Genomic DNA, 17,389 nt, shown 5'->3' on the forward strand with positions numbered 1-17,389 from the left:
AGCAGGAGTACTACATTTTATGTATTTCATGACAGTATATCAATGTGACTTATTTGGGATGATAGTTAATTGTAAATTATGCTATTCAAAAATAGATTTATACGTATGCTTATATTACTGTTAGGAACACTGATCATTTAGATTGGTGGTTATGGTATCATGAGTCAACATTGTCTGGTGCTAATTAAGTGCACAGACACCATACACAATAGTTTTACACCCTGCAATACAGTCTAATAACATTGTAATGATAATGCAGATCAAAGTACCAATAACATTAACATGCACCCACAAACATCAACATATACACAAATACACACACACACACACACACGCTGGGAACATTGTCTCCTCTCATCGCACATATCTTATCTCTTATCCATGACAATGTTGCACTTTACCCATTCCTATATAACTCATGGTCACTCGCAGATACATGCCAGTCCATCACAATCTCCCTGCACATGCACATAGACCCGAAGACAAACACAAACACTTAGAGAAACACACACAGACACACTCAGGAACAACCTGAGGACCCTCAGGACAACTATGCCAGCTAACAGCGTTGCCATCTTCCTCCTCTTGTGCCTGTGTGGTGGGGTAAGTATGTTGTGTGCAGTCAGTATAGTCTGATTGCCTGTCATATCAGTGTACATTTCGTGCATGTGAACAATGAGCAAGCAATTTCACGGTGATATTCAGTAGGCTTTGTGGAATCAATCTTGTTGTGTGAGCCTTCTTGAATTATTTTCTTTCTTTCCACTCACCAGACACAGTCTGCACTCCCAGGTGAGTTAGATCCATTTGTTTCTCTCTCTCTCTCTCTCTCTCTCTCTCTCTCTCTCTCTCTCTCTCTCTCAAACCTCTTTTGTTCTCATTTGTTAATCTCTGGATATCATTGTCCCTCTGTCCTAAAGAAATATGTATAATATTGTTTGCTAATGTGCATCTCTACACAGATGAGACTGACATGGATGGTGGAAGAGACCTGGACATCTTTGACATTAATTCAGGTCGGTGGACTGAAATGAGACACTATTCTGCCCAGTATTAAACTAACCTCATTGACTGGAAATGACTCGTTTCGTATACTGACATATATGCCCCCACCCCACAGAGGCAGGCCTGGAGCTGGTGGAAGGAGACATAGATATGACTGAGGTGAGTGTCTGTGTAGGCATGAAACAGAACTTTGCCCTTGCCCTTCTCTTTTTTTGCCCCTCAAGTCATCATTTCCGCTTATTTGTGTGTGTGTGTGCGTTCACGTGTGTGTGTGCTCTTGTGTGCGTGCATGTGTGTGTGTGCGTGTGTCTATGTATCTGTATGTTTGCTGTAGGATAAACTGAAAAACTCGATTATTGGAGAGCAGTACCGTTGGCCAATGCCTGTCCCATATGTCCTGGAGGATAGCCTGGGTGAGTAATGCATGCATACACACACACACACACACACACACACACACACAAACACACACACACATACACACACACACACACACACACACACACACACACACACACACACACACACACACACACCAGCATGTGTGTCTCTGCATCTCCATCTGCCCATGTCCAGACATAAATGCCAAAGGAGTGATCCTGAAGGCGTTCGAGGAGTACCGACTGAAGACCTGCATTGACTTCAAGCCGTGGACTGACGAGGAGAACTACATTGGTGTGTTTAAGGGCTCTGGGTAAGTTAACACTGCTGTCACAATCCCTCTCTACATTACCATAGACTATGCAACTCACCACTTCACAGGACATTACCTTTGTCACATTTTCCCCCCATATCTTTCGTACCTTGCCGCAGGTGTTTCTCCTCAATTGGAAACCGCCGTGAGGGAAAGCAGAGACTCTCAATTGGCACCAACTGTGATCGGCTGGGGACAGTTGAGCATGAGTTCCTGCATGCCCTCGGCTTCTGGCACGAGCAGTCCCGTCCCGATCGTGATGACTACGTAAACATTGTATGGGACGAGATCACTCCTGGTAATCAACTTGAATGTCCACTAAGAAGCCAACCAATCAGAGTCATCTGTCAAAGAATCGGTTAAAAAAGACCTATGCAAATCTGTTCCTGTTTTATTCAGTGTATATGCAGCATCTATATTGTATCCTGATATAGAAGGTTGTTTTTTATTTACACATAATTGTAGTACATCTTTGTGGATTGCCCTGAACTACAAGAATTGTAGATAGATAGATAGATAAATTCCCACCTGTCATGCTTACAGGTAAGGAGCACAACTTTAATAAATATGAAGACACCGTCTCAAGCACCCTGGGTGTCCCATATGACTATGGCTCTGTGATGCACTATGGCAAGACGGCCTTCAATATAGCAGAGTTGCCCACCATTGTCACTAGAATCCCCGCATTCCTGGATGTGATTGGACAGCGCATGGGATTTAGTGACAGTGACCTGGAGAAGTTGAACAGGCTCTACAACTGCAGTGAGTGCAAATCAGATTGTTTTGATTTACATTTCCCATAAACCCACAAAATGCTTTAATCCATCTAGCTAGTCGCCACGTAAACGTACTGTGCTTACACACACACACACACACACACACACATACATGTACACACACACACACACACACACAAACACACACACCGGCTGTGCCTACACACACACACAAGCACCGCACTCTCCTTAATCAACAGAAGACGAATTAAAATGTTCTCCTCCGCTCTCCTCCTCCAGCCTCCTCCTCCACCTTCCTGGACTTATGTGGCTTTGAGGAGGCCAATGTGTGTGGCATGATCCAAGGTGCAGACGGGAAGAGTGCATGGAAACGGGTGCCCAAGGCAGTCGGAGGTCCACAGACAGACTACACCACCATGGGCCGCTGTGAAGGTGACACACACACACACACACACACACACACACACACACACACACATGTAAACACATAAACTTATATACTATATATTCACACAATACCCAATTAAATGCAGGCACCCATTTGCAAATACAGTATACAGTACACATGCACAAGTATACACTATATGCATAACCTGACCCTCGCCAGATGAATTTCGCTCCGCCTAGCTCCACTCATCCATCTGGAACTGATCCATTGGAATGGTGTTTCAGAAGGCTGGGCCTAATCAAAAAATGCTTGCATATGATTGAATGAGCCACTTGTCCGTCATCTATTGACGTGCTACTTCAACCACTCACATCGAAGCCAACCCGTGACGCTGATAACAGTGTCACGGTCGCTTCTCCACTACATCACATCTATGAAACTCCCGCCCTGCGTCCTGATTGGCTGAACCATAAAGTCGTTTGCAGAAATCACTCTCAATGGAAGAGGTCCCAGATGGATGTGAGTGAAGCTAGGCGGAGCTAAGCGGAACGAAATTCATCTGGCGAGTGTCAGGTTACTATATGCATGCAGTCAACACACACGATCACGTGTTTAACTTGTTCTTCTGGGCACATGCAGGCTAGCCACTGATGATAACTGTAACACAATAAGGAGGCATTGCATGGGTTAAAATGAAAGTACTTTCCTGGAGAATGTCCTGGTCATTTATAGCAGTTCAATCATTTCTGATCAGCTATTGTATGGAAATTGTGGTGCCTCATTAATTAGTCTCTTCTTTGACTTTATGACTAATCGTTTGGCTAATCAGACGTATGTTAGTGTGTACATCTGTGCAGAGGCGTATCAAGCTTTTTAAAAGTGTGGGGGTTGAGGGATAGGTACACTACTCAGTATAAGTGTTGAATATATAATGTGCAGTTTGTATAGTAATTTTCTGTGAGTGGTGCGGACTATATTGTGTTCCGGGGAGTTTCCTCCCCAGAAAAAAATAAAATTCTGATTTGCTAAAAACACCATATTCTACATGTACAGTTGGGAGGTGACATGAAGAAGCAGCGCCCTCATATGTGGGCTCATGTGACATGTAGGCCTACATGATCTACCTGCTATCACTTCACTATTTGACACTACCCTACATGGAGACATATCTCATGTTATATATCAAGAAATCATTTCAGAAGTTATGTTTTGTGCATATGGGTAGCAGGCTACAATAAATTGCCTAACAGACAGCAGCCTAATTTCGAGGTATCACTAATACCTATTAAATAAATGTAAAGGACACAGAACTGTAAGCTTAAATTCAAAAACGTTTGAAGTCTACCCAAACATATGCAAAGGGAATATAAATAAATTGTGTTGCATATAGCCAGCTTAATTAATGTCAATTTAAAGATTATGATAAGCAGTTTCTATGCATTTTTCCATTGATAGTTACAGGAAGCCACGTTGTTGTTTAAACTATTGTTGCTTCCCACGTTACCTCCAGTTTCACTTGCTGCAGGGACGCACACATTGCATGAGCGATCATATTTGAGTTCTACATCCGAGATAGAACGCTTGTGTCTTGACGCCGCCGTTTGTAAGATCAGATCAAATAAGACGTTCTAAATGGAACGCGATGTAATTAAGCTGTTCCTTTCCAAGCGTCTTGGAGACGTACTGTATGTGTGCTGACTGGGCTATGTCTATATAGTTGATGACACCAAATGAGCAGACGTGTGAAGCACCGGGCATAACTTAATTTCGCGGCTACGTGGAGCAGTAGTAGGTTAATTGTTGAGGAGGCCCATAGTTTGAGAAAAGCTGCAGATCATAGGCAGAGAAAGCATAATGCTCTGAGAACAGTAGCCAAAGGTTTTCCTGCAGAAACAGGTGCCTTGGTGAACGCACCTCGCTTTCACTTTGACTCCCTGCATTGTGACAAAAACTGTCAGTCAGACAGTGAATTTTGGTTTACTAAATTAGCATAATGCGGTAACAATTATAATTTCAATTCTATCTGAAATCTGCTCACTGCAGACGTTACAATGCAGACCAAGCAGCAGCATAGCCTTAAAAAAGACGCACACTTTGAATTTGATCAGAGCGGCTCTGGTTCTTCACCTAACTTGATGTGATTGGCTGGATGACCGTTCAATCAAATTAACAGACCTATTTGTGTCTCTGTGTGTGCATTAGATACGGTTCCAACTCTTTACGGGAGCGTTTATTTCCATATTTTACTTTCAATTTAATCTGACAAAAAGTGTGGGGGATAGAATCGTGTTCCAGCAAAACTGTGTACGTTATAACACCCACATCCCCCACGCTTGCTACGCGCCTGCATCTGTGTGTGTTCCCAGAGTAGGACTGGTCAAGCACTCGAGAACTCAAGAACTACTTCATTGGTGTACATATATCTAAAAAAAAATGATTGATGTTATAAACAGGAATAGGAAATTCAACCAAGCAGTGGTATAAACTGATGTATAATATTTGGGAATCTTTCCCTGTCTGCCTCTCTCAGGAGCTGGCTACTTCATGCATTTTGATGGCAGTGCTGGGGACACAGCGTTTTTGGAGAGCCGTCTGCTGTACCCCCAGCGAAGCTCCCAGTGCCTGCAGTTCTACCTGTACCAGAGTGGTGCCTCTGATGACAAGCTCAGGGTGCACATCCGCGAGTTTGCGGAGGGAGACACCAAAGGCACCCTACGACTCATTGAAACCATCAGCGGTAATGGAAACTTCTAGAACTTTGGCCATGTCATTATGCTTGAACAGCACATTTAGCTATGTGGAACTTTGTAATAAAAGTTTTATGATGGAAATATATATGGGTTCCCAGCATGCAGAAACTGCCGGATGCTAATTTGCATATGTTGGGCAATTTGTGTAATTGAGCTAATTAGCATAAATTAGCATAATAGCCTATATTGATCATATTATAAGAGCTGCTTGGCCAAAATGGACAAGGTTAGTATGTTTTTAGGGGTTACTGGAGATGCTGAGTCCATACCTGACATTTTCAAGATTCAAAATCACTATTTAAACTTGGTTTGGTCACATTTTACTCTAATTAAACTGATTTTGCTGAGTTTTTTTGGTCCAATTTAGACAGATTTTTGGAGGATAGGGCTGTAGCGATATACAGTAGGGCTGTAACGATACACCAACCTAACAATTCGATACGTATCACGATTTTTGACCCACGGTTTGATACAAACCTCGATTTTTCTTTTTTTGGATGGGGGGGGGCTAGACATTTCAATAGCCTACCTTAGAATACCAGAGGATTACAATGTAATATATCTGTATTATTTTATATCTTGATATAAAAAGAGAGAATACTGAATGTCTGATATTTATGACAGCACACTTTATGCAGATTAGCCTATAGCTTAGGCCTACTATTTCTATTACAACTCTACCACATTCAGCTGTCTGGTTGAAGCCTGGAAATATTGTAAACAAAGTAGCATAGTTGGCTAGCTTATCCTAGTCTACTGATTGGACTGTTCAGTTTCCTCATGTGTGTTTAAGGTAATACTGTTCTCCTTGGGACAAGCCTTTTGGGAAACATTGGTATTGAGATGATCATTCAGTTCTCCCAGAATCCCCAGCAACATCCTGGGAATCTCAAGCACAGTCCAGCACGCTGGCGTTGCAGAGCTCCCCCAACAAGCCATTGCCGTCCTTGGCGCGGGCGTTCCCACATTCAGTCCAGCAATTAGTCTCTGGCACTGCCACACAGCAGGTGGGGTGCACACACCGCAAGAGCCCTACTCACCCTGGGGAACCACAACCACCAGCAGCCCAATGCGGGGCGTGCTAGCAGTCACCTGGTCTGTCGCCTCTCGTCCCCAGCTCCCTTCAGAGAACGCCCTCAGGTCGCACTTTCGCAGTGTGTACCACTGCAACGTTCCTTCAACACCTGGCGGGGCCTAGCCTCCACTGCCACAGACTCCCCGGCGCTGAGCACCGTAACTGGCACTGCACCTCCGATGCTCCACTCCGTCGGCTCGCCAGTCGGGGCAGCAGACTCCAGTTCCATCGCAGCCGGACCACGCTGCACACAGCTACAGCTACCGACGTTGGCGTCCCTCCTCTGCTGCCTTGTCGCAGAGCTGTCCTCCGCTGTTCCGGCCACTTTACACCGCCACGATCGCGCCAAGGCCTAGACCTTCTCTCTGGCTCGTGCCATCGGATTTCACACAACAAACTTTTTTCCCCCTTATTTTTCTAAAGAGCGCCGGCGAACAGGCCGACTCGAACAGGCTCCGCCAACTGTCCATCCTCAAGGCACCACCTCCTTGCCGCTCCACCTCTGCTCTGCTCCGCAGCCAGGGCCACCACCAACTCCAGCCTAAAGCTGTCCGAGGGGCTCAAGGTCTTCTCTCGGTGAAGTCAGCGCCCAGGCCAGCGTCACTACCTTATTTTCCAAGGCCGCTTCCTCAGACCGCTCTCCCAGTCACGTGAAGTCCTTCTCCGCCGTGGCCACTGCATCGAGACCCTCTTCAGGCAAGCATTTCTCCCGTAGCTAGGCCCAGGCGATGGCTGGTCTCCTCCTGCGGCTTCTACTGAAGGCCTCGGTAAGCTTTTTAGTACCCCTTACAAGGGCTCTCTTCGGATCCTTTTGCTTGGGCCTCCACCTAGCAGTGAGCATGGACGGATTATGCACTTTCGGGCCCCTGGGCCCAGATGTATTAAGGGCCCCCCATTAATTGTCGCATATGTGGAAGGGGGGTTTGGAGGTCCTTCCTCAGAAATGTTTTAATTAGTTTGATCTGATTTCCTGTATTCTGGTGCATTTTGGGGATGGCCAATACTAAATTCAATCAGATTCATAGCCTACATCCTGATGTGTTGATATTGAGGCAATGATTTCATGCAAAGGCTTGGGCTTTAGGGCCCCCTGACCCCTTGGGCCCCTGGGCCGGGCCCGGTAGGCCTGTGCAGTAATTCATCCCTGGCGGTGAGGTCTCCCACTCCCGGCTCCTCCAGCACTGAAGACACTGTCTCCTACAGAACGCAACTTGCTCCTCCATGGAAAACGTGCCCATCTACAGGTGCTGCTTTGGAAAGCAGCAGACCGTCCTGATCCACTGGCTGTGGATATAACCGCGTTTGGAGGGAGTTAGAAGACAAGTATGAAGAAAGGAGACGAACTTGCCCACCCTCGATTCAAGTCCTGTTGCTCCTCCTGATTTGTTAGATGTTATCAGCTGTAACTGCAAAGCTGGGTTAAAACTGTGTATACATGTATCTGGAAAGTGCAGCTGTGCAGCTGCAGGCCTGGCCTGTACTAATTATTGTTTCTGCAAAGGCAGTGATGTTACATGTGGCAATATATTTACACAGCAAAAACAGCAGAAGGACAGGGATGAAGAGTCTGGAGAAGATGGCGACAGGACAACGGATGAAGACAGTGAGGAGTAGTAGAGGCTAGTTCTTCCCTTTGTTACTCAATTGTGGCCAGTGAATAGCTATTTCCGAAATGATTGTGGAATTCAGAAATAACTTGAGGATCCAAATTATTCCTAAACACTGAACATTTTTATCCTCCAAAAATCCGTCTAAATCGCCCCCAAAAACTCAGCAAAATCAGCTTAATGAGAGTAAAAACGTGACCAAACCAAGTTTAAATAGTGTTTTTGAATCTTGAAAATGTCAGATATGGACTCAGCATCTCCAGTAACCCCTAAAAACATACTAACATGGTCCATTTTGGCCAAGCAGCTCTTATAATATGGTCAATATAGGTGATTATGCTAATTTATGCTAATTAGCTAAATTATACAAATTGCCCAACATATGCAAATTAGCATCCGGCAGTTTCTGCATGCTGGGAACCCATACTATATATTTCCATCATAAAACTTTGGTGTACTCAACATTTCCGGGTTCACCTTTCTGTCCACTGGACTAGTAGGCCTATCAAGGATCAATTATGAGACTAAGGGCTTTATTTTGCATCCCAGCGCAATTGACTTTGTGTATACGCACGCTTTTGTCTTTCATATTTTGCAGTCAGCGCATATTGGAATTTTCCCTCCACAGGTACATGCCTGTAAATTAGGGAATTCGATTGCGCCCACGGGGTGGTTCAGCGAAAAGACAGGGCGTGTTCCGGCGCAAACGTTTACTGTTGATATTTTGCAGTTTCAGAAAACAATTTCGCCACAGACCAGGAACTCCCAGGACCAAGTCTGTGGCGCAAATGCAAATGCTATTTTAAGGGCGCATGCATGACCACAGGCCTGCATGAATGAATGCGTTGTACACCAATCTACAGACACCCCCGTGCACAGACGGAAACATTCAAAGCCTTGATAATATTTGTCCATTTCCCGGTTTTGTTCGTGCATTGGTGACTTAGTAGCCTATATAGTACAACATCTACATGCAATATCTTTACTACAACAACGCCTAATTATGAACTATTCATTTGGACAACTTTATACAGCCCTATAAAGGCTAAAGTTACCTTTAGTTTTGTTCCAATTTACCGTTGTGTATGGCTTTAAATATCGCGTGCGCTTTAACATCAGCCTAAGCATTATTCCAGCTGCACTAAGGTTTTAAGCACCATAATTTTGCCTACCTTGTTGTAGCCCATCTGAAATAACTCCAAGCTTTGTTCCCTCCATCCTTTCGTTATTTTCAAAAAACGTTTTATATCCATGATGGCTTAAGTCTTGAGTTAGTGAATTAGCTTAAATCAGCTTTTATGTGCTGTTAACCAGCAACCATAGATAGTAGTAGCCATACACAAGAAAGTCGTATGGCTACTTATGGCTACTGTAGCCTACTGTAGTTGCTGCATCCATTCATTGTTATTCTCTCTCCTGCTCAAACAAATGTTGTGCGTGCATTAAGCTGATGATACGTGTTTACAAACTCTACTTAACATAAAATATTGTAAATAGTTTGTTAATAGTTGTTAGAGTTGAAAGTTAGGTCAACTTGGAAACTGTTTCTCGTTGTTGGTTGAGTTGCCTGAGGGTAAGAAGCCCTTGCTTGGCCGCTTGTGTTGCGCAACGCACACTTCGCTCTATAGCCTACATCGTAGTTCCCATTTCTGTAAACCATACATAATTTCAAAGAAAAATATTACCTCTCGAGGGAAATCAGTGTGGTGTCCATTAAGATGTGAAAAAATAGGCATAAATCTAGCGTACACATTTTCACGAATCACGGATGTGTTGATGACATAAATTAGGAAATATTAGAGGACTTAAGGAGACGTGATGTTGAATTGCATGCCGATGCCATTTAACCCAAATGCCCCAGCGGCAGCACGGGAGAGTAAAGTATGTTAGATTATATTGTTGCAAAAATATCACCATGCATTCATAACCTCGTGATTCAGTGAGAGTGATCCCAAAACATCGGAAAGTATGTCTTTGTGACAATCAGTGTTGGGCGTAATGCCTTACAAAAGTAATGTAATTACTGTAATATATTGCTGTTTGCAGTAACGCGGTAATGTAAGGCATTACAAAAAAAATGGGTAATAATTACTCGGTACAAACTTCAGTAACGCGCGTTACAATGCATTTTAACCCAAAATTAAGCGCTTGTTTTGTTTTGATACATATTCGCAAACACCACCGCGAGAACAACAGACGAGAAAAAAATCCGTGCAAAATAGTAGAACGTATCTCCTGATAGCCTACTGGTTGAAGATGACTGTGGCTGCAGCAGACTCAAAGTCGGACTCTATTTGCGGGATGGACATAGGCTAAGCCTACGCTCATTATTTTTAGCTTGTCAGAGACAAGGATATGAAGAACATAATAGTTAGTGCACTTTGTGTGCGAAACCGAAAGATCTCACTATGCCTCGCGAAATAGCACAAGTCATTTAATGAAACATCTAGGTGCCACGCTAATCTTTTTTATTCTTGATAAAACACAAACTATGTTCTTCTAGTGCATGACAGCTTTGAGCTGTGAACTTGAATTAAAGAGAATAAAGGGATAGAAATGCAGAAAAAGATTGTGTAGCCTGGCAGTGCCACCGCTCCCACCACGCGCATCACGCACTTTGCGTAGGGCACCAAAGGACAGAGGGGGCACCCAAATGTAACCAATGAATAGTAGCTTTACTGCAAACTGCTTTTCACTCTTCATCAATAACGTTTACAATTTCAGAATGCACTAACACCATGGTACATGGAAGTTTGATACTTTTTGGGTTCTCTCAATCTCCACCACTTAGTACTAGTAGAATGGAATTGGTGGGTCTTCAATAATTCGTTTCCCAAGCATTTAGGCTACATGAAGCACATGATATGCCAAGTCGACAAAAAATCCATTCAGATAGCTAGGTGGATACCAGGCTCATAATTCACTTTTATTTGCAAAACGAAATGTGAAGCAACATGTCATTGCATACTTTCCAAAGCAATGAAGGCTGCTTTAAACAACTTAACATTGTGCATATTATTGTTAATATTGTGCTATCAATGTAACTCAACAAACAAATCTTGTAAACAAGAGCTGGCAAAAGGGCATTATGAGAACGTAAAGATCAATGCTCTTAAAGTGACCGTGCACCATTTATAAGAAAACAGCATTTCTTCAGAAATTAATGTTAAAAAACACACAGTAATGGTCTGTATAATAGGCCTTTTATTTTACTTTAGGTGTTTGAGTTACCATTTAAATGTTACTCACTCAAAGCCACTCACTTAGGGCACCGAAATGGCCAGTAGGCCACCATCTTGACATGTCTTTATTAAGCTTTGATTTACAATAGGCTCTCTATTGAGCAGGCCTAGGCCTTAAAGTTACAGTATTTATATTACAATTTACCAGACTTTGACCTTTTGTCGGTTTTTAACACAATTCTGACTATGATTGTTCCTTGTTTTGCATCATGAGCACTGCGCCTATTGCATTCTTACTGTATGTTGTTAGCCTTAAGCCTAGCTCAGTCATTATGCTATACCACATCTCCCTCCATTGGAAGAGCAATGAGCTGCATTGAGCGTAATAAACTGCATTTAGAATGGCAAATCCATATTTCTAGATATTTTGGTGAAAGTAACTTAAAAGTAATGCAATAGTAGTGTAATTACAATTTACTTACAATTCAGAGACAGTAATATTATAATGTAACAAATTACTTTGAAATGACAGTAATAAGTAATGCATAGTACATTACGATTTTGAAGTAACACTGGTGACAATTCTGCATTACATGTCAAGAGGAAAAATTAATAGCTAACTGTTCCCAACTGAACAGTGATTATGGCGCTGTGAACGCTCCTGGCTGTGCCTGGCAAATACGCCACCATAATAGCAATCAGCTATGGAACAAGCGTGCCTGTTGTTAAAGGGAATGTGAGATGACCCTCTGATTGGTTTATTGCACGTTACCACACCCATGATTAATGTAGCTACTTCAGATCACCCCATTTTAGATTTGCGTCGGGCGCAACAGTCAATTATCCCGTCGGTAAAATAGCGTCAGTGCCCAAGATCCGCCCACAAAGTCACTTGCGTTTTGCGCAAACACACTTCCGTTTCAGACCATTAAAATAGAGCCCTAAAAGTCACACTGTGTGAATAAAGATCATGAAAAATTTAGATGGATCTTGAAATTAGTTCCAAATGCACCTCAGCTGGAAATAATGGTGAGCTCATCTTAGTAAGTTGGAAAAAGTTGCACTGTGAATGTAGTGGTGCTGTAGGGTAGTGGTTAAGGAGCTGGGCTAGCATGCAGTAGCCTGAAAAGTTGTTGGCTAAAATACCAAGCTTCCACCTTTGTGTGCTTGAGCAAGGCATTGCTCTGGGTTCACTGGCCCTTGTAATATAATTGACATATGTATGTCGCTTTGGATAAAAATGTTTGATATATGAATAAATGTAACTTCATAGTTTAGCTGCAGTAATAAACAAACATTAAATGAAAGATTTAAGAAAGCAATGGTTTTGATCGGCATAGCTAGAGATATTGGGCCTGATGTCAAGTTTCCCATGTGTCGCAGGTGGTGTGAAGGACTCGTGGGAGCTGTATCACGTCACCCTCAACACCAATAAAAAGTTCCGGGTCGTGTTTGAAGGAGTTAAGGGCCTCGGGGGTTCTGCTGGTGCGCTCTCCCTGGACGACATCAACCTGTCGGAGACTGAGTGCCCCCACCACACCTGGCGCATTCGCAACTTTACACACCTGTTGACCACCACGGCCACTGGAGTCAAAATATACAGCCCGCGCATTGTCTCCCGAGATGGCTACAGCTTTCAGGTGGGGCTGTACATCAACGGAAATTCCAGCCCCGGCAACATGGCCATATACCTCCACCTCACCTCTGGGCCACACGATGACACACTTACGTGGCCGTGTCCATGGCGACAGGTTACCATGGCACTGATGGATCAGAACCCAGACATTCGTCAAAGAATGACCAACTATAGGATGGTCACGACTGACCCCACCAGAAGTGAAACAAATCGTGAGAGTTTATGTTTATGTATTTAAAACATATTTTAAAACAGGTTTATCCAAAAGGACTCATATTAATAATTCATAATTTAACAATTAATTTGAATAATGTACCACTGCAGCAATAACAATTCATGATTAAATGAATTATGAGGAACACTACATAGATAACTTTAATAAGTTCACAGGGCCTCCTCAGACACATATAGACAGACTAAAATGCACATCACAGTAGCCTATTGGTTGATTGGAGACTAATACGGCTTTGCTTTCTCTCAGCTGACGGGAGTGTGGAGTACTACTGGGATGACCCAAGAAAGGTGGGCAGCCTGGTGAGCGACACAGATGGAACCCAGTTCTACCGTGGGCCCGGATCTGGAACTAGTGCGTTCATCACTCAAGGCCGCCTCACGAGCCGAGACTACATCAAAGGAGACGATGCCATCTTCCTCCTCTCTCTTGATGGTAAACAGTGTTGGGAGTAATGCGTTACAAAAGTAATGTAATTACTGTAATATATTGCTGTTTGCGTTAACGCGGTAATGTAAGGCATTACAAAAAAAAAAATCGGGTAATATTTACTCGGTACAAACTTCAGTAATGCGCGTTACAATGCAGTTTAACCCAAAATTAAGCGCTTGTTTTGTTTTGATACATATTCGCAAACACCACGCGAGAACAACAGAGGAGAAAAAATCCGCGCAAAATAGTAGAACGTTATCTCCTGATACTGGTTGAATATGACTGTGGCTGCAGCAGACTCGCAGGCGGACTCTATTTGCGGGATGGACATAAGCCTACGCTCATTATTTTCAGCTTGTCAGAGACAAGGCTATGAAGAACATAATAGTTAGTGCACTTTGTGTGCGAAACCGAAAGATCTCTCAGCTCGCGAAATAGCACAAGTAAACATCTAAAGTAGTGCCACGCTAATCTTTTTGATTCTTGATAAAACACAAACTATGCTGTTGTGCATGTCAGCTTTGTGCTGTGAACTTAAATTGAAGAGAATAAAGGGATAGAAATGCAGGAAAAGATTGTGTAGCCTGGCAGTGCCACCGCTCCCACCATGCGCATCACGCACTTTGCGTTGGGCACCAAAGGACAGAGGGGGCACCCAAATGTAACCAATGAATAGTAGCTTTACTGCAAACTGCGTTTCACTCTTCATCAATAACGTTTACAATGTCAAAATGCACTAACACGATGTTACATGCAAGTTTGATACCTTTTGGGTTCTCTCAATCACCACGTAGTACTAGAATTGGTGGGTCTTCAATCATTCGTTTTCCAAGCATTTAGGCTACATGAAGCACATGATATGCTGAGTCGACTGAAACGCATTCCATTCCATAGCTAGGTGGATACCAGGCTCATAATTCACTTGTATTCGCAAAACGAAATGTGAAGCAACATGTCATTGCATACTTCCATTTCCAAAGTAATGAATGAAGGTTGCTTAAAACAACTTAACATTGTGCATATTATTGTTAATATTGTGCTATCGATGTAACTCAAACAAATAAGGCTTGTAAACAAGAGCTGGCAAAAGGGCATTATGACAACGTAAAGATCAATGCTCTTAAAGTGACAGTGCACCATTTATAAGTAAAACAGCATTTCTTCAGAAATTAATGTTTAAAAATACACAGTAATGGTCTGTAAATAATAGGCCTTTTATTTTACTTTAGGTGTTTGAGTTATCATTTAAATGTCACTCACTCAAGCCACTCACTTAGGGCACCGAAATGGCCAGCAGGCCACCATCTTGACATGTCTTTATTAAAGGAACCGTATGTAAAAATTGTATTTCAATTAATCATAAAATTGCCCTGATATGTCACTAGACATTAAGAAATCATGTTCATTTCAAATACTTATATCACTGACAACAATAGTCTGGCCAGGATATTGTCATTTAAAAAGTGAAGTTGCAGCCCTCAACTGATGTTGATGTTGTCATGTTGTGTTTTGGCCTAATGCGCCACCCTCCACCTATCTACTAATCACAAAGTCAGTAGTGTTTCGTCATCCGGTTGCCAACTCTGCCAGTCAGAGGGGAGGGGAAGGGGATACACCGCTCTACAGTAATTTGAAAGTGATTGTAGTACCCGTTTTGGCCACAATCTTACATACGGTTCCTTTAAGCTTTGATTTACAATATAGTAGGCTCTCTATTGATTTTAATGAGTAGGCCTAGGCCTTAAAGTTACAGTATTTCTATCACAATTTACCAGACTTTGACCTTTTGTCGGTTTTTAACATTCTGACTATGATTGTTCCTTGTATTGCATTATGAGCACTGCGCCTATTGCATTCTACTGTTGCCTTAAGCCTAGCTCAGTCATTATGCTATACCACATCTCCCTCCATTGGAAGAGCAAGCTGCATTGAGCGTAATAAACTGCATTTAGAATGGCAAATCCATATTTCTAGATATTTTGGTGAAAGTAACTTAAAAGTAATGCGATAGTAGTGTAATGCCTTACAATTCAGAGACAGTAATATTATAATGTAACAAATTACTTTTAAATGACAGTAATAAGTAATGCATAGTACATTACGATTTTGAAGTAACTTGCCCAACACTGATGGTAAATGCGTCTCCGAGGCAGAGAATCACCTCATCATGTCTGCACTAAAGACATTCGACTTCTTCTGACAACACTTATCTCTTCTTTGTGGCAGTACATGCAGAACCAATTCACTTTTCTCCTCACTCAATCTCTCTCTCTCTAAATAATCCTTACTTGTCTTGGCAGACCTGTCTTCTCTCGTTCCTCCCAAGACCCAGTCCTGTGGTGAGCACTGCCAAGGGAGACAGCCAGTAGCCCAGGCTGCCCAGCCTGCCCAGACTCCCCAGGGAGCCTCTGTAGAAACAGTGGCCATGGCCGTGTTCGCTGTGGCCGCCATGTTGCTGGTTGTGGCGGTCAGCAGCATGTACTTTGGCAGGCGGTACAGGAGAAGACATGATGGAGGGGGTGAACGCGGGATAGAGCTGGAGAACAGAGGAGAGCAATGTGAGTTTGAGAGTGTCTCTTCTCAACAAGTGCATGATTTAGTTTAGGACTTGATATTGGATGAGATGCCCCTTGGGCCACCATTAACATTTTAACCTAAAGGCATATTTAAACAGATTAAATAAACACAAAGTTACAACTGCACTTTGAATTATCCAGTATTCCAAATTAACTACCATCCCACAACAATCCAGAATATATGTTTGCAATTTATATATTATGATAATTATATTCATAAGTGATAATACTGGGAAGTGTTAGACACAGACAGAAAACTGAAATAGTCTTCCACATAATCATCTTTTACAGAACTTTTCCCGCCACAGACACCACTGCAAGACACTCTACAATCACATTTCCTCCTCAGCCAGCTGGGTATGTCAGTATGATTCACGCGAACAACAATTCAATACAACAAAAATGATCAGCTCATTTCTGGGTGTTATGTTAAAGCTATTGACACAATCGTGACAATTTAATTTATATAATTTTTGTATGTGTTATTGTATCGTTGTATGAATAAACCTTTGTTTTCCCAATTTCCCAGTGCTCTTCATAAAACTGACAATGTATTGGGTCTTGGTGACCTAGGTCAATCACTTTAAGGGGGAGGGGGGAGGGGGTATTTATGCAATTAATTATAATTTTTGCATTATTTATTTTTAATTAAAGCAACACCAAAGAGTTTTTTGTACTTTAAAATAATGTTTCCAAAATCGTTTCAGTGGTTCATCGTAACAGAGTGAACGGCACTTCTGCATTCGCTTTGCGGCCCTCTATCGGCTATAACCGCACTATGTAAGTTTGCCAGATCGGGTAGCGGGTCTGTAGTTCAATGGAATGAGACATAAGAAACTACAAATTTGACTTGCATCTGATGTCACAATACATCATACTTTCATAAATTGTGCAACATATTCTACCTTGTCTGTGGACATTGTTATTTGCAAAGCCAGTGCTAGATAAACAAATAGTGTGCGTGCGACAGAGGGAAAGTTCTGTTGCTTTAACATTAATTTGTAGAAATTTGCTATCACTTTGATATTAGAGGGGATTTTTGTAGATTATTGTAAAAAAAAGGCCAAACTAAATT

The 17,389-nt window shown here is 42.5% G+C and overlaps 1 protein-coding gene across 1 annotated transcript; it reads left to right on the top strand.

The window, feature by feature from the left end:
* The first annotated feature begins 552 nt into the window (after positions 1-552).
* On the top strand, positions 553-16,343 carry mep1ba (meprin A subunit beta a). The gene is made up of 13 exons (XM_076279250.1): positions 553-603; positions 774-792; positions 963-1,016; positions 1,121-1,164; positions 1,340-1,418; positions 1,582-1,699; positions 1,819-1,997; positions 2,243-2,461; positions 2,716-2,868; positions 5,355-5,561; positions 12,822-13,273; positions 13,549-13,741; positions 16,039-16,343. The coding sequence occupies exons 1-13, from the start codon at positions 553-555 to the stop codon at positions 16,341-16,343; spliced, it is 2,073 nt and encodes a 690-aa protein (XP_076135365.1).
* The last annotated feature ends 1,046 nt before the right edge of the window (positions 16,344-17,389 follow it).

Source organism: Alosa pseudoharengus, unplaced genomic scaffold, assembly GCF_046254945.1.
Source record: "Alosa pseudoharengus isolate Yale_2024_CS ecotype anadromous, Long Island Sound unplaced genomic scaffold, YU_APseudo_1.1 YU_APseudo_1.1_scf_11, whole genome shotgun sequence".
NCBI classification, from domain to species: Eukaryota; Metazoa; Chordata; class Actinopteri; order Clupeiformes; family Clupeidae; genus Alosa; species Alosa pseudoharengus.